General features: G+C 44.8%; 1 protein-coding gene across 1 annotated transcript in view; it reads right to left on the bottom strand.

Moving 5' to 3' along the window:
- Nucleotides 1-7,432, bottom strand: part of GABRR2 (gamma-aminobutyric acid type A receptor subunit rho2) — a 52,026-nt gene extending 44,594 nt beyond the window's left edge. Inside the window, exon 1 of the mRNA XM_067530002.1 lies at nucleotides 7,305-7,432. Coding sequence (XP_067386103.1) covers nucleotides 7,305-7,417 — 113 coding nt within the window. The 5' untranslated portion in view covers nucleotides 7,418-7,432. The remainder of the gene's footprint in view (nucleotides 1-7,304) is intronic.
- Between the last annotated feature and the right edge of the window lie 8,057 nt (nucleotides 7,433-15,489).

Here is a 15,489-nt window from a genome sequence, read left to right as displayed (position 1 = left end):
ATTATCATGAAAGCTATCAATAAATCAAACCTTATTTACTATGGTCCTGATCCTGCATTTCTTATCCACCCAAACACCCACTGGATGCCAAACCAACAGCAAAAACAATGACAATTATAGTGTTACATAAAGTTCATATAAGGATGCTTTGCCTGAAAAGAGACTCTAGTCTGAAGAGAGACCAGGCAACAAAGTTCACATTTTATTTTCATGATTTAGGAATAGTTTTGTATATCTCCCCCTTGGCTTCACTTCATTCTCTGCCATTTATGAGTTATGAGTTTATCTTTGGCTTGTGAGAGCAAAAAGTATATTGCACACTGTATATCATCATGATGAAATCAACGGCAGCTGCATCTGTATAAGTGAGAACAGAACTGGGCCGATATGTTTGACTTCAAGGATATAGCACTGGGGCTACACTCAACCTTCAGGAATAAAAAAACCTTTTAGACACTGATCATGGTAAAGAGCCACAGGCTCTTATGGAGGAAAGATCACAGTCCTGGAAAACTTACAATCTATATAGACAATTATACAGCCAAAGGATGGTAGGAAGGAATAGGACTCAGCCATTACTGACTATCACTGACTTATGTGACCTGCGGCAAGTCATTGTACCTCCCAGTTTCCCATGATGGGACCCAAATGAGGGATAAAGGTGTAAATATCATTCAGAGCTTGGTTCCTTTGATACCACTGCCATTCAACAATACTAGTCTGTACTCTCAACACATCCTATGTAAAGTGCTGAGAGATCTAGGGATAAAAAGTCCTATACAATCGTAAATTATATTATTATTTAAAATACAAACATTTGTGCAAAAGAAATAGCCATTATGTTAATCAAAACAGATAAATAAATGATAACATGTGAACTGTACTTGGGGTCGAAGGAGGAACACTGTGATTCTGTTGACATCACTGCCACCTGCATGTGTCTGTCTGTGTCTCTGGGTTTCTGTTTTTAAATTGCTGTTTTTTCCTGTGGCTATGCTGTTTTGTAGTTACAGGATGTCTTGTGATACATCATCTGCATGCCCTACAAAAACCGAACGAGAGCCACATGCAAATAGAGTACTGCCTGCTGAAGCTTGAGTTGCAGCATGCTGATGGTTGGTCATCTATAGCCCTTCTCTTTCTCGCAGGACCTACTGCACTATACAAATACTAAGCAGTATCTAATGCACATTACTAATATTAGGTATTGTGACAGAAATTCTTCATGGATATTATTACCATAGTAAAATTAAACTCCTGGTTGATTAAACATAATTAAGGTGTACAATAGTCACAATATTTCAACTTTTTAAATTAATCATTGGTTTAAGTAATCTCCTTCCCCATACAATTTAACTTTATTTTCTGAGCAATTTGCTTTAAATGAAAATTTGGAATGTAATTTTACTCTAGAATGTAAAACAACAACCACCTCATTTTCACTTAAAGCTGGCTTTGCATTTCAAGCTAAGAACATCAATATGTTCTATCCAATGTAAACAAATAGGTAATGATTTTCAAAACACACTGCTGGTTTTATGCACCTCACTTTTTGGATGCCCAGCCAAAATTGTGTGCTCAGTGCTTTCTGAAAATCAGGCCCCTTTTAGATGTTTCAAGTTGGGTACCCAAAATCACTGGGCACTTCTGAAAATCTTGGCCGATTCTTTTCAACTAGCAAAAGTTCAAACCAAACTCCATTTCCAAAGTGCTTTGTTTAAGTTAATGAAAGCATATTATATTCAGCGGTAGGAAAAAGCAGAGAATTCATTCTTTTCCAGCTGTGGCTGTTGATGATTGTAATTTAGGGGTGGAAAGGAAACCACTGGGAGAGGTAGCCATATAAAATGTTACTGAATCACAGTATTCCAGATGCAGAAATAGTCATAGAGGATTAAATTTCGGTGGAGAATTATATTGATTGATCTATTGTTTATAAACAATGGCTCTTGCTCTGTAAAACACATATGCCTGTATTTTTACCCACCTATGTAGTCCCCTGGAACGCAAAAGCTTTTCTTAATGTGTGTAAGATTACTCCCTGTGTTTTTGCAAGATTGGAGTCAAATTCACATGATCAATGGCTGTTATCTAAGAGAACCGTCAAGGAACTGGTGTCAAATTTGGCGGGAAAAAAAAATTTATACATCAGTGGTACCAAACTCTCAGGATTAATATATCCCAAAAGAATTTCTCAAACCTCTTTTACTGTACCTGTGTGTAATCTATATGGAACAGACCAAATTCATCCCTGGTGTAATTCCAGTGATTTCAATAAATGCTTTGACTCTGCGGTTCATTTAGTGTTTTGTTTCTGAGAATTCTGGTGACATCTCAAATCTTTATTGTTAGATGTTCTAGGCCAGTTTACTGATGAGCCCCTATTTTGCCTTTGCTGAAAGACATAAGGATGATTATATATTCTCTCTCTGATCCACTCATTACATGTTTAATGATTAATAAACATGATTAATAATTCACCAAGCCTCAAACAACAATCAAATGGGTGGTTTTTATTCTTTTCTTCCTGAAGAAATACCACAATTGTTTTCTCAGACTAGCAGTGTTCTGGACTTCTTCTTATGCACCCTTATGAAAAATGAACAAGAATAGACATTGCAAAATCCAAATGGTCTAGAATATCTTTGTAACTATGCAATTGCAAGTAACCTAGGAGATTACACACAAAAACTATGTTAAAGAAACATTAATAAATACATGATCACAAACTACTTTTTCCACAGGACCCCTCCCTCATTCAGTGCACAGAATAGACTTGATATGGGAATGAATAAAGGTCGTGTAGTGAAGGAGACTGTTGTCTATAGGACCCGTTTCATTTGTTGCAGAAGCTGGGCGGTGTGCAGTGAATGAGGCAAAGGATTACCAGAACAGAAAGCATGGTCTGATCGTTAAGGCAGCTGAATGCTGCCCTGGGGAAACTGGATTATATTCCTGCCTCTCCCACAGAGTTCCTGTATGATGCTGGGCAAGTCACTGAGGGTATGTCTACACTGCAGCTGGGAAGTGTGATTCCCCGTGTGGGCAGACAGACTCGCGCTAGCTCAGCTCAAGCGAGCATGCTAAAAGCGTGGACTTTGTAGAACTCATGGCAGCTCAGGCCCTGACTACTGGAGCCCAACCCCACCCGACCCTCTCAGCCCCAGCTCGGGCAGTTAGCTCAAGCTGCCACCAGGGCCACAACATCCACACACCTATTTTTCATGTGCTAACTCAAGTTGAGCTAGTGCAGTGTGACTAACCAGCGCTGGGAATCATACCTCCTGTTGGAGGCCCAGTACAATTTGAGTTGCTTAACCACTGCCCTACAGGCCTAGCGTAGCTTTAGTTGCTTGCTTGGCTATTTTGGCCCCTGTAACATGACATCTTCCGATTGGCAGAGATGCATAGGACTACTGAGTAACCTTGCAGATGTCTCAGTTTCTGCATAGCAGGGCACATAATAAGATAAAATACAGATACTGTATGCTTGCAGCTGCACATAGATAACGGTGATGGGAACAACAAGTTATCCTTGAACGTCTGGGGGTACACTGTGTCATTGCCAAGTGGCATACTTTTACTCGGCCCCTCCTATCACCAGATGCTGTTTTGACGACCCCAATTACCATGATGAGAATGGAATGTAGTTAAGGGTGAAAACCCAATGTAGGTAATTAGCATATATGATGAGTAGAGAGGTAATTAGGTGAAGGTTGTTTATAGAAGGGTATAAGAAGTCACTATTTAGACAAAGGGGGGCGCTCCATCAACACCTGACTCTGCGGGAGGTGCTGCCGGTTAGACCAGAGGATCCACTGACTCCCTGGTGGGACCCCTGAAGAAAGCCGTTCCTGTGTACAGCCTTCTGAGTGACTGCTTAGCTCTCCAGGCTTAGTGAGTATGATATATTGTAGTTAATTTTAGGCTTTGTATCTAACTAGTATGTTTATAGAAAACCTTGCACATTAAACCATATTGATCTGCAAATCGGGCGTACCGTGTCTCACTGATATCACACTGATCACTAAGTGTCCAGTATCAACACCTCCCAGCTGCAATGTAGACATGCCCTTAACCAAACTTTTTACAGGTAGTCACTAGTTGTGTGTTCCTCATTTTCTGTGTACACAACGTGAAACCCCGGGGGCTGATTTGAAGAAGGGCTGAGCACTCACACCTGCAACTGAAGTCAGTGTGAACTCTGCTTTGAACAAAAAGTGCTATATAGTGCTAAATACACTCAAAAATCAGGTCCTCGGTATCTCAAATTGGGCACCTAAAATTAGTGGATACTTTATTTTTTTACTCTCTCTGTGCATCAATTTCCTATCTGTAAAATGGAGATAATATCACCCCCCTCATCTGGCAGAGATCTTGTGATGATAAATTGATTAATATTTGTGAAGCACTCAGATATTATAATGATAAACACAATAGAAAAGCCCCTGAGGAAATTACAAATTTTGTCTTCAGAGGAGGCTCTGAATAGTATGTTCAATGGCATTAAGGCCTTATTTACTGCAATAAGGAGGAAAAATATTGAACAGCTGCTCATTAAGTGATCACAGTCCATTCTATGAACAGAAGGAGGCAGAGGCCCTGTGGAAAAAAAAATAGTTTGTGACCATATAATTAAAGACCGTACCATAATGCATACTCTCAAGGGGGGCTGAATTAAAGTTGCACAAGAAACTTTAATTCAGGCATTTCCCAGCTTTTGAGTGCTTGACTTTGCAACCCTAATAATATTGGTTTAACATTCTTTTAGCAGAGCTGTGTTTTGTATGTGTGTACTTAAAACTCTAGAAGAAGCTATGTGCCTAGAATACAGGACAAGGAGCCACCATGCCCAGCTTCTATTCTTGGCTTTGCCACTGCTCTGCTGTTTTGCTTCAGGCATATCACATAATCTCTTTGTGTCTCAGTTTACCCATCTTTAATATTCATTATACAGGATACTGAAGTGTCAATTAATATTAATAAAAGCTCTTGGAGATCCTTGGATAAAAACTGGTCAAACAATGAACAATGGAGCAGAAAGATTTTTGTGCTAATAGAGCCCACATCAAAGCTCTTTGAAGTCAATGGAAAGATTCCCATTAATTTACATGCCTTTGGATTAGGCACATATACAACACTCATCAGCACTTTATCTGAGGGAAAATGGAAAACTTTCAAACATAGACTCCAATATTTGATAATATTTTTCTTGCCTAATATATTTATAGTAAAGAAACAAGAGCAATACAAAGCAGAATGCATGAGGCAGTTACAAAAATAAAAAAAATTAAATGCCATCATGGGAATCTGACATAGAAAATGGGTTTCATTCAACTGCAAGCAAAAAAAAGTCCAACACCATGCAATTTTCAGCCCAGGTTTGGTTTTAACACAAAACAACCAGAGAGTTTTGCAGTACAACAGAAACAGGAATGTTTAAAATACTGTTACTATTTAGCTCTGTATCAATTTTTTTTTTTTTTTAAACAGTGAGCACTGCAGAAATGTCTATAAATAAAAAGAAACGTGATTCTCATTTTCAGGTGAATAAACAAACTGCATTTTGTACACATTTAAATAAATGCATTAAGAAAGTGTACATGAGTAAATTACAAGGACATAGTGGTCTATGCTAAATAGTATATGAATATAGTTTTGGTGCTTATTTAATATCTGTAGAGAAAGACAAAAAATGTTCCTTATACTTTTGAAATATAATGATTTATCCTTTAATTGGCTAATACATTGTTTGTTATAGATCACTTCACATTAAACCAAGTAATATCTATTGTCCTCTACAGTGCATAATCCATGTATTTAGGAAAAATTACTAACTATTTCTTGAATTCTCCACTATTACAACTTTGCAAAAGTGAATGAGGTTGGTAATAGTTTATTTTAATAAATATCAAGAACAATTTACAAAGAGAGAAATCTTCCAATGACAACTTATTAACCAAGAGAGTGACACTACTTTTGAAAAGAGAAATGTTCAGACCGTAAAAGTTGTGTCTTAGCATTTTATGCTGCTTTGTAACTTTTCAAGATAGGAGAGTTCAACCATATATAAAAGAATCCCCCGCAAGTACCACTGGTGAATCTTTAGATTCCATAAATAAAATATTCTGAAAGAAAGCCAGTGTGTTTCAGATTTACATTCAGTAAGGACCTGATTCCTTTGAAGTCAGTGGCAAAGCATCCCTTTTGGCGTAAATCATTCAGCATCAGGCCCTAGATGTCTAAACTAGAGAATACATTTTCTGTCACTAAAAACATGTGCTTGCATATTCTGCATTAAATACCAGTGGAAATATGAGACAATACCTCTCTCTGCTTCTGGTTCTTTCATAATATATTTTATGCAAAATGTCTACAGAATCTCAGCACTTTCTGTAGATAAAAAATAAGGTATGTTCACAGTGCTATGCTAAACAATACAAAATGAATAAAAAGATGATTGTTTACAGTCAAAGCAATTCCATTTAATAAAATGGATTAACCCAACTTTGTTTTCAAGCTCTTACCCTAGCAAACATTCTTATAAGATATAATTGTCACTGGATGACATAACTCTATAAAAAAGGATAATATATTCTAGACTGCTTGGCAGGTTTGGAAGCTTATATTTTCTAATGTAAACAAACTTCACTAAGACTTTTAACTCTTTGGTGTACATATGCCCTATTGCTACTATAAAAAGTTATGTTCCCACATAATTTTCCAAAATTCATCTGCAGAATAACTTTACAACCCCTATATGGTCTCCTATGCAATGAGAATACCATGCACACTAACTAAAAACTCACAAATTGCCATGAGACAATGAAATGCATTTTCAGGTGGATTTGCATATTAGAGATGTTTAAATAAATAACCACAGAAAAATAGAAAGAACTTTAAAATATTCATTCAAAATAAAGCCTTGTGTTAGTGCTGGGAGGGTATTTTAACCTGAAATTGCCGAACTTTTGTTTTGCATCTAACCTTCAGTTCTTACTGTATCTACAGTATTGTGTGTGCATGTCTGAGAACGTGTTCACTAGAATACAATCAATGGCCAGGTTACCAGTGACAGCTGCTAGAAACATGACCAATTACAGTTAAAGCTGAAGATAGCAGTAAAGATTGTATTAGGTTATTCAGAAACCACAGAAGCTATTCAGATATACAATTAACATAGGTACATTTTATATATGTCTAACTGAACTGACTGTATACATCTATCACTACATAAAGAGTATTAATTTCACTAGCGTATATGTAGTGAGAGCAAGAGATTTATACATTTTAAGCTTTCTTACCTTGCTTTCTGCATCTCCAGCTGACCTGTCCACCTCCTCCTCCTATGCTTTCTGCTCTCCACAAGAAGGACAAAGCAAAAGAGTAATAAAATGAGTTTTGCAAAATAAGGCATTTTGTAGGAAATAGTGATGAGACACTCTACACTCCAGTAACCTCCTGCAGTACAAATCCACCCTAGTTTAAACATTGAATCAGCTATAATTCCAGGGTCCTGGTGCTTGTCAGAGTGATCATGGTTAAAATTACTTCTTTTCTGATTTAATATTTTAGACTGGCTTTTGAGGGCTTCTCACTCAAAGCTCATCCTTCATCACCGCATAGTGATTGGCCATTATTCAAGAAGAAGTTTCTCCTGGCAAACAACATTTCCACTCGGTCCTAGAGGAGATATTTGCCAACAGTCATTATATAAAGCGACTGCAATTCCACGTGCCAGCTTTTTGCTCAAGCCACTAATCTCAGAACTGTACTGTCCTTCTGTCAGACTGTATAAAACCGTGCTGTCTCTTTGCATTAGGGATCTCCGGTTTTTTATTTCTTTTTCTTTTTAACGAGGCGGTGCCAGTATATTTTGTGTTTAAGATCATGACACTTTGCATTATGTGGTTATTTTAAGTATAGTTTTATACTATTTGATTTTTTTTTTTTAGATCAGTTAGCAGTTAGTCAGCTGTGTAGCATACCAGCACATTGTTTTTGTAATATCAAAAAAAAAAAAAAAAATTAAAAGCCTATAATTCTTCTAAAAGAAAGTTTTTTTACACATAGGTTAACAGTATTAAAGTGGTTATTTATTCTGAATATTAAGATTTCTTTAATAATGAAATTTTTAAAAACTAAAATGAAATCAAACATAGTTTGATTTAGGATACTCAGTAACAACATTTTCTAAGGTTCCTATCCTGCTAATACATATGTATGCAAGAAACTTTGCCCATGTGAGTAGTCACTACTCATGTGAGTAATGGTTTGCAGGACTCAGACCTTAATCTGTTAAAAAGCTTCGAGATTAGCATAAAAAAAGTTACAAAAACTGCTTTTTTATCGCAAAGAAGAGGATGTTTTCAGGTGTCATTCAGGTGTCAGTTCCTTCATTTACTGAACAGTAAACATGGGGAAATTCAATGTTACACCTCGTCTTGACAGATGAAGAGGAAATGATCACAAAACTAAAAATTAATGGTAATTTAGGTACAAGTGATCATGACTTGAGAACATTTTTAATGTGCCAACAGAATAAAGTCCAGACCAGTGATGCATATACTTGGTGATTTAAAAGAGCCAGTTTCACAAAGCTGGAAACAATTATGAGCCAAATCAGCTGGGAGGAAGAATTTAATCAGAAAAATGTGAATGGTAAATGGAAATTCTCTAAGAACACTTTACTAGATGCCTACAAAGTTACAATCCTACAACTGAGGAGGAAGGCCTTATGAATTTAAAAAACAATAACCTGGTTTAGTGAGAAAATGAAGGCAACCACAAATATATATAACAAATGGAAGAAAGAAGACGTCAACAGTAATAAATATTAATAAAAAGCTAGGAATTATAGAAAATTGATAAGGGAAGCAAAAGGACAAGGAGAACTCTATAACCAGCAGAGTTAAGGAAAAACAAGGTTACTTACCAATAACTGATGTTCTTTGAGATGTTTTGCTCATGTCCATTCCACTAGAGGTGAGTGCATGCCTCCGTGCATGGTTCCTGGAACTTTTTTCCCCTTAGCAGATCCCGTAGGGCCAGCTCTGGTGCCCCCTGAAGTCCCGCACACATGCTGTGGTATATGAGGCACTGCCAGCCCTACACCCCCTCAGTCCCTTCTTTCTGCCAACTCTGGCAGTAGGGACGGGGGGTGGGTTGTGGAATGGACATGAGCAACACATCTCGAAGAACATTAGTTACTGGTAAGTAACCTTGTTTTCTTCTTTGAGTGATTGCTCATGTCCATTCCACTATAGGTGACTAACAAGCAATACCTTGGAGGTGGGTAGGAGTTACTGGTGAGCTGCCCTCAGCACCGCTCTGCCAAATTCCGTGTCCTCTCTCGCCTGCTGGACAATGGTGTAGTGGGACGTGAAGATATGCACCGATGACCAGGTGGCAGCTTTGCAGATGTCCCGCAGGGGCACTCTCTCCAGGAAGGCTGTAGAAGTGGCTTGAGCTCTGGTTGAGTTCGCTGTGATGGTTCCCGGAAGCGGCACCCTCACCTGGTCATAGCAGAACCTGATGCATGATGTAATCTACGAGGAGATGCATTGGGTGGAGACAGGTGAGCCTTTCATCTGGTCAGCCACTGCGACGAAGAGCTACGTCGATTTCCGGAATGGCTTTGTACGCTCGATGTAGAAGGCCAGGACTCGTCTCACGTCCAGCGAATGCCATCTCCTCTCCTTCTCCGAACTATTAGGTTTGGGAAAAAATACGGGGAGAAAAATATCTTGATTACAATGAAATTGGGAAACCACCTTGGGAAGGAAGGCTGAATGTGGCCTTAACTGCAACATATCCTTATAAAATACTGTATATGGGGGCTCCGAGGTCAAGGCCCTAATCTCGGAGATCCTCCTAGCTGAGGCCACCACAAAGGCTACCTTCCATGAAAGCATGAGCAGAGGGCATGAAGCCCTGGGTTTAAAGGGGGGGCCCAATGAGTCTTGAGAGGACCAGGCTGAGATCCCAGGGAGGCGCCAGGTCACAGATGTGCAGATAAAGCCTCTCCACCCCCTTGAGGAATCTGACCAACATGAGATGGGAGAACAGCGATCTCCCCTCTAGCGGGTGATGGAAGGCTGAAATGGCCACCAGGTGAACCTTCAGCAAGGCCAGCACCAGACCCTGGAGCTTTAGCTGGAGTAGGTACTCCAGGATTGCCTGCATATGCGAGAGGCTGGGCAGAATATCCCGGGACTCTGCCCAACAGGTAAACAGCCTCCACTTAACTCGATACACGACCTGTGTGGAAGGCTTCCTGCTGCCAAGCAGGACTTGTTGGACCTGCGCTGAGCAGGCTCTCTCTCCCTCCGTCAGCCACACAGCCTCCAGGCCGTGATGTGCAGGGAGTCCAGGTATGGGTGCAACAGGCGACCATGGTCCTGGGAGAGAAGGTCGTGCCAGGGGCGGGGCGATCAAAAGGTCCAGCAGCATGCTGAACCAGTGCTGTCTTGGCCAAGCCGGAGCGATGAGTATAACGTCTGCCCTCTCTCTCTTTATTTTCAGCAGGACCTTGGGCAGCAGCGGAATGGGCAGAAACTCGTACATGAGAGCCCCCGTCTAGTCGATGAGAAACGCATCAGAAATCGACCCAGTCTCGCAACCCCGGAGCTAGCAGAACCTCAGACACTTCGTGTTTCAGGCTGACGTGATTAGGTCCAGTTGGGGAACACTCCACTTCTGGAAAATCGTAGTCACGACCTCCGGGTGCGATGACTAGTCGTGGCAGGGTAGAAATGACCTTCTGAGGCGAGCCACCTCGTCGTTCCTCACTCCCGGGAGGTGAGAGGCAGTCAAGTGGAAATCGTGCCTCATGGCAAAGTACCACAGATGGGTAGCTTCCTCGCAGAGGGCCGAGGAGAGCACTCCCCCCTGCCTGTTTATGTGAAACATGGCTGCGGTGTTGTCCGTCAGCACCTGCACCACTCTGCCTGTCAGGAATCGGAGGAACACCTTGCACGCCAGGAGAATGGCCCTCAGCTCCTTCACATTGATGTGCAGGCGCCTCTCCTCCCCTGACCAGAGCCCCTGAGTGCCTAGGATGGCGCTGATGTGGGCTTCCCATCCTACGTCCGAAGCGTCGGAGATTAGGGTGACCGATGGGACCAGATCCCTGAATGGAACACCCTTCAACACGGCCCTGGGAGCCCGCCACCAGGTTAGGGAGGCTAGGACTGGCAGCGGAAACCGTGGCCACCCAGTCCAATGGATGTCCGCTCGGCCCATATACCGAGGCCAACCACGCCTGAAGCAGTCTGAGCCTGAGGCAAGCTAGTCTCACTACGTACGTGCAGGCCGCTATGTGGCCTAACAGCTGTAGGCAATGCCTGGCTGTTGTCGTGGGGCATCAGTGCAGCTGGGACACAAGAGAGACCATTGCCTCGAAACGTGGCTGAGGCAGGAAGGCTTTGGCCTGGGAGGTGTCCAGGCCGGCCCCAATTAATTCTATACATTGCACTGGGGTCAGTGTGGACTTCTGCTCGTTTATGAGCAGTCGCAGCCTGCTGCACATGGATCAAGTGAGGGTCACGCTCTCCTGCACTTGGGACCTGGACCTGCCCCTGATCAGCCACTCGTCCAGGTAAGGAAAAATTTGCACACCCTTTCGTCTCAGCTGGGCAGCCACTACCACCATGCACTTGGTGAAAACCCTTGGAGCCAAAGATAGGCCAAAGGGTAGGGCTGTAAACTGGTAGTGGGAGCCAGCCACTGTGAAATGGAGGGAATGCCTGTGGCTGGGGAGGATAGACATATGAAAGTATGCGTCCTTGAGATGGAGGGCGGCATACCAGTCTCCTGGATCCAGGGAAGGGATTATGGAGACTAGGGAAACCATGTGAAACCTGAGTAATTTGACATATTTGTTTAGACGATGCAGGTCTATAATATGGGTCTCAGACCCCCCTTCGACTTGGGGATGAGGAAGTACCTCGAATAGAACCCCTTTCCCCTTCTGCCTTGAGGGACCATTTCCACCGCTCCTATGTTGAGGAGGGTGTCCACTTCCTGCAAGAGGAGATGCTCGTCAGAGGGGTCCCTGAAGAGGGATGTAGGGGGAGGGTTGGTGGTGGGGGGGTAGATGTAAACTGTAGGGCATAGCACCCTGAGATGACCCCAAGCACCCAACGGTCCAACGTTTTTAGGAAGGGGCGGGGAGGATCCAGGAGAGCACTCGGGGCGCCACTCTCGGGCGCACGATCAAAACTGCCTCCTTTGATTGCCCCACCCCCTGGGGGGGCCCTGCTAGGGGGCTGAGGACGAGCTGGAGGGATGATTCCTCCTTCTAAACCCCCTATTTCTGTCCCTATTTCTATAGGTTTGAAAGGGCCTAGGTGGAGGCCTTGACTGCTGCTGCTGCGCCTGGGGCTGTGCCTGCCGTGTGGAAGCCTGGGGCATGTACAGGCCCAGGGAGCGAAGGGTGGCCCTGGAGTCCTTCAGACCGTGCAGCTTCGCATCGGTCTGGTCAGAAAAGAGTGCCCACCCATCAAAGGGGAGGTCCTGAATTGACTGCTGTACCTCCTGGGACAAGCTCGAGGATTGCAGCCACGAGCACCTTCTCATGCAGATGGCAGAGGCTATGGCCCTGCCCACCGAGTCAGCAGCATCACAGGAAATCTGGAGCGCTGCCCTAGCCACCGTGATTCCCTCGTCCGGGATGGTGGTAAAGTCTGTGGCCTGGTCCTGGGGCAGGGCCTCAGCAAACTGCCTGAGGGAGTCCCACAAGTTAAAATTATATCTACCCAGGAGGGCCTGATGGTTGGCAATCCTGAACTTCAGGGCTGCCATGGAATAAACCTTTCTCCCAAACAAATCCAGCTTTTTGTTGTCTTTGTTCTTGGGAGTGGAACCAGGCTGACCTTGCCTGTCCCGCTGGTTGGCTGCATCTACCACCAGGGTTCCCGGGGCCAGATGAGTGAACAAATACTAGAACCCTTCAGCTGGCACATAATACTTTTTCTCAGCCACCTTTGATGTAGAGGCGACCAAGGAAGGGGTTTACAATCTTAAGGACCCTTTTGTGGACTGGGAGGGCCACTCTCACTGTGGCAGCTGCCGCCAGCACAGTAAAGAGGCTATTTTTGGCCTCTTCTAACTCCTTCACCTCTAGCCCCAAGTTAAAGGCCACCCTCTTCAGCAGCTTCTGGTGCACCCTGAAATCCTCCTTTGGCGCCATGTGGTCCTGGGAGACTGCCTCGTCAGGTGAGGAGGAAGAGGACTGCTGAGGCGCGTCCTAGAGGTGCGCCCCCTCCTGATGAAGGGTTGAACCCGTCAAGGGTCCCTCCATGGGATCCGACTCCTCATCCGAGGAGTGGTGTCTATTGGCTTTCTCCTGTGCCGGAGGCACGGACTGCACCCCCGCTGACAGAATGGATTGGGGCCCGGCCCCATCTGGATACCCCATGGGACCCAGTAAGGTCATTGTTGCGGCCATTGACCCTGGGCCAACCTGGGGCTGACTGCGCCACAGACTGTGATGCTTTGTGGGGGTGCTGGCTCTCCCAACTACTGTCCCCCCAGGGAGACCCCGAGCCGCTGGACCAGCGGCGCCATGCACATCCTCGGTCCCGGGCACCCTTCCATGACGGGGATAGCCCTCTCGACATCTCTGACCTGGAAGACGATGAGGACTGCCTCCATCACCGCAAGGGGTGCCGGTGAGCGGAGGTGCACTCCGAAGAGCTCAAGGTACCGGAGTGTCGTCTTAGTACCAATGATTTACAGTGCCGCTTGCCCTTCGGTGACCGAGACCGGCACCGCTCCAAACTCCATAGTGCCAAGCCGGACTCCAGCGACTGGGGATTGCGCGGTGCCAGGTCCTCCGACAGTGACCGGGTTCCGCGCCGCCTCGGTGCGGGCAAACTCCTCGGTGTCGGGGATCTGGAGCGGAAACTCTCCGAGCGCCACCTGGCAGACCTCAACTGGTGCCGCCTCTTGGCATGCTTTGCCTCCAGTGCCAGCGACTGACGTTGGTGCCAAGAGGGAGACTCCTCGCCCTGAGTCGAAGCAGGCCGGCTCGACGACACTGACCTGGAGCAATTGCTGGGGGAGCGTCCTCGCTCTACTCTCGGTGGCCATCCAGCGGAAGATCTTCCTCCTCGTACCAGGGATCTCCACCACCCTTCGGGGGGACCCAACGCGGGTTTGCCCTGGGACACAGCCCCTTCTCCCTCGGCGGAGCGGGGGGGCGGAGGTGGCGTAGGCAAGGCCAACAAGACTCTTGCCGCGTGAAAAGCCTCCGGTGTCAATGGTGTCAGCAGGGGCACTCTCCCGCTCCCAGGAGTCGGGGGAGGCTCCCTGCACAGAGATGCAGGCACCAGAGAAAACTCCGTGGGCCGGGTTCGGTGCATCTCCGCACTCGACCCTGCCCATACCGACGGTGCAGGGGAGTGTCTGCGCTCCGCACACTGCTTCTTCCTCTTCGGCACCAGGGATGTTGCTCAGTGCCGAGTCGAGGCCGGTGCTGGCGGTGCACTCTGCACCGAGGTCACATTTGGTGCCGAGGGGAGTGGGCCGGCTCTGATGCCGGGCAGAGCACTGCCTCCATGAGCAGGGCTTTTAACCAGATCTCTTGGTCCTTCTGAGTCCTCAGTTTAAAAGCCCTGCAGATCTTGAACTTATCTTTCTTGTGCACTTCCCCCAAGCACTTAAGACATCGATCGTGGGGGGTCACTGAGCGGGAAGGCCTTCCCACAGGAGGCACACAGCTTGAATCCTGGCGACCGGGGCATGGCCCGGCCACCCTAAGTCCCCGCAGGGACTTGCTTATCTAACTACACTTAACTACTTAAACTAACTAAACTACTTAAAATAAACAGTTCAAAGAAGGGGAATAGAACTTGCTGAGACCAAGTCTAATTCCAGCAACAGTCACGGGCGGAAAGAAGGAACTGAGGGGGCGTAAGGCCGGCAGCGCCTCATATGCTGCAGCATGTGCACGGGACTCCAGGGGCTGGCCCTACGGGATCTGTTAAGGGGAAAAAAGTTCCAGGAACTGTGCACAGAGGCGTGCACTCACCTATAATGGAATGGACATGAGCAATCACTTGAAGAAGAACATAAAATTATCACTAATAAACATTGCTGATGACACAAAAATTGGGGGAGAGGTACATAATGGAGAGGACAGGTCACTAATACAGAATGATCTGGATTACTTGGTAAACTAGGCACAAGCAAACAGTATGTGTTTTAACATGGCTAAATGTAAATGCATACATCTAGGAAAAAAGGATGTAGGTTATCTTTACATGATGGGGGACTCCGTCTTGGGAAGCCGTGACTCTGAAAAAGATTTGGAAGTTGTGGTGGATAATCCGCCAAACATGAGCTCCCAGTGACCAAAAATGCTGTGGCCAAAAAGGCTAATGCAATCCTAGGATGCATAAACAGGGGAATCTCAAGAAGTAGAGAGATTGTTTTACCTCTGTATTTGGCTCTGGTATATCTGCTCCTGAAATATCATGTCCAGTT

This window comes from Emydura macquarii, unplaced genomic scaffold (assembly GCF_026122565.2).
Source record: "Emydura macquarii macquarii isolate MOO-44397 ecotype Brisbane River unplaced genomic scaffold, CSIRO-AGI_Emac_v2 contig_3019, whole genome shotgun sequence".
Taxonomy (NCBI): domain Eukaryota; kingdom Metazoa; phylum Chordata; order Testudines; family Chelidae; genus Emydura; species Emydura macquarii.
Note: the sequence above shows the minus strand (reverse complement) of the source record. Positions and strands in the feature narration are given on the sequence as shown.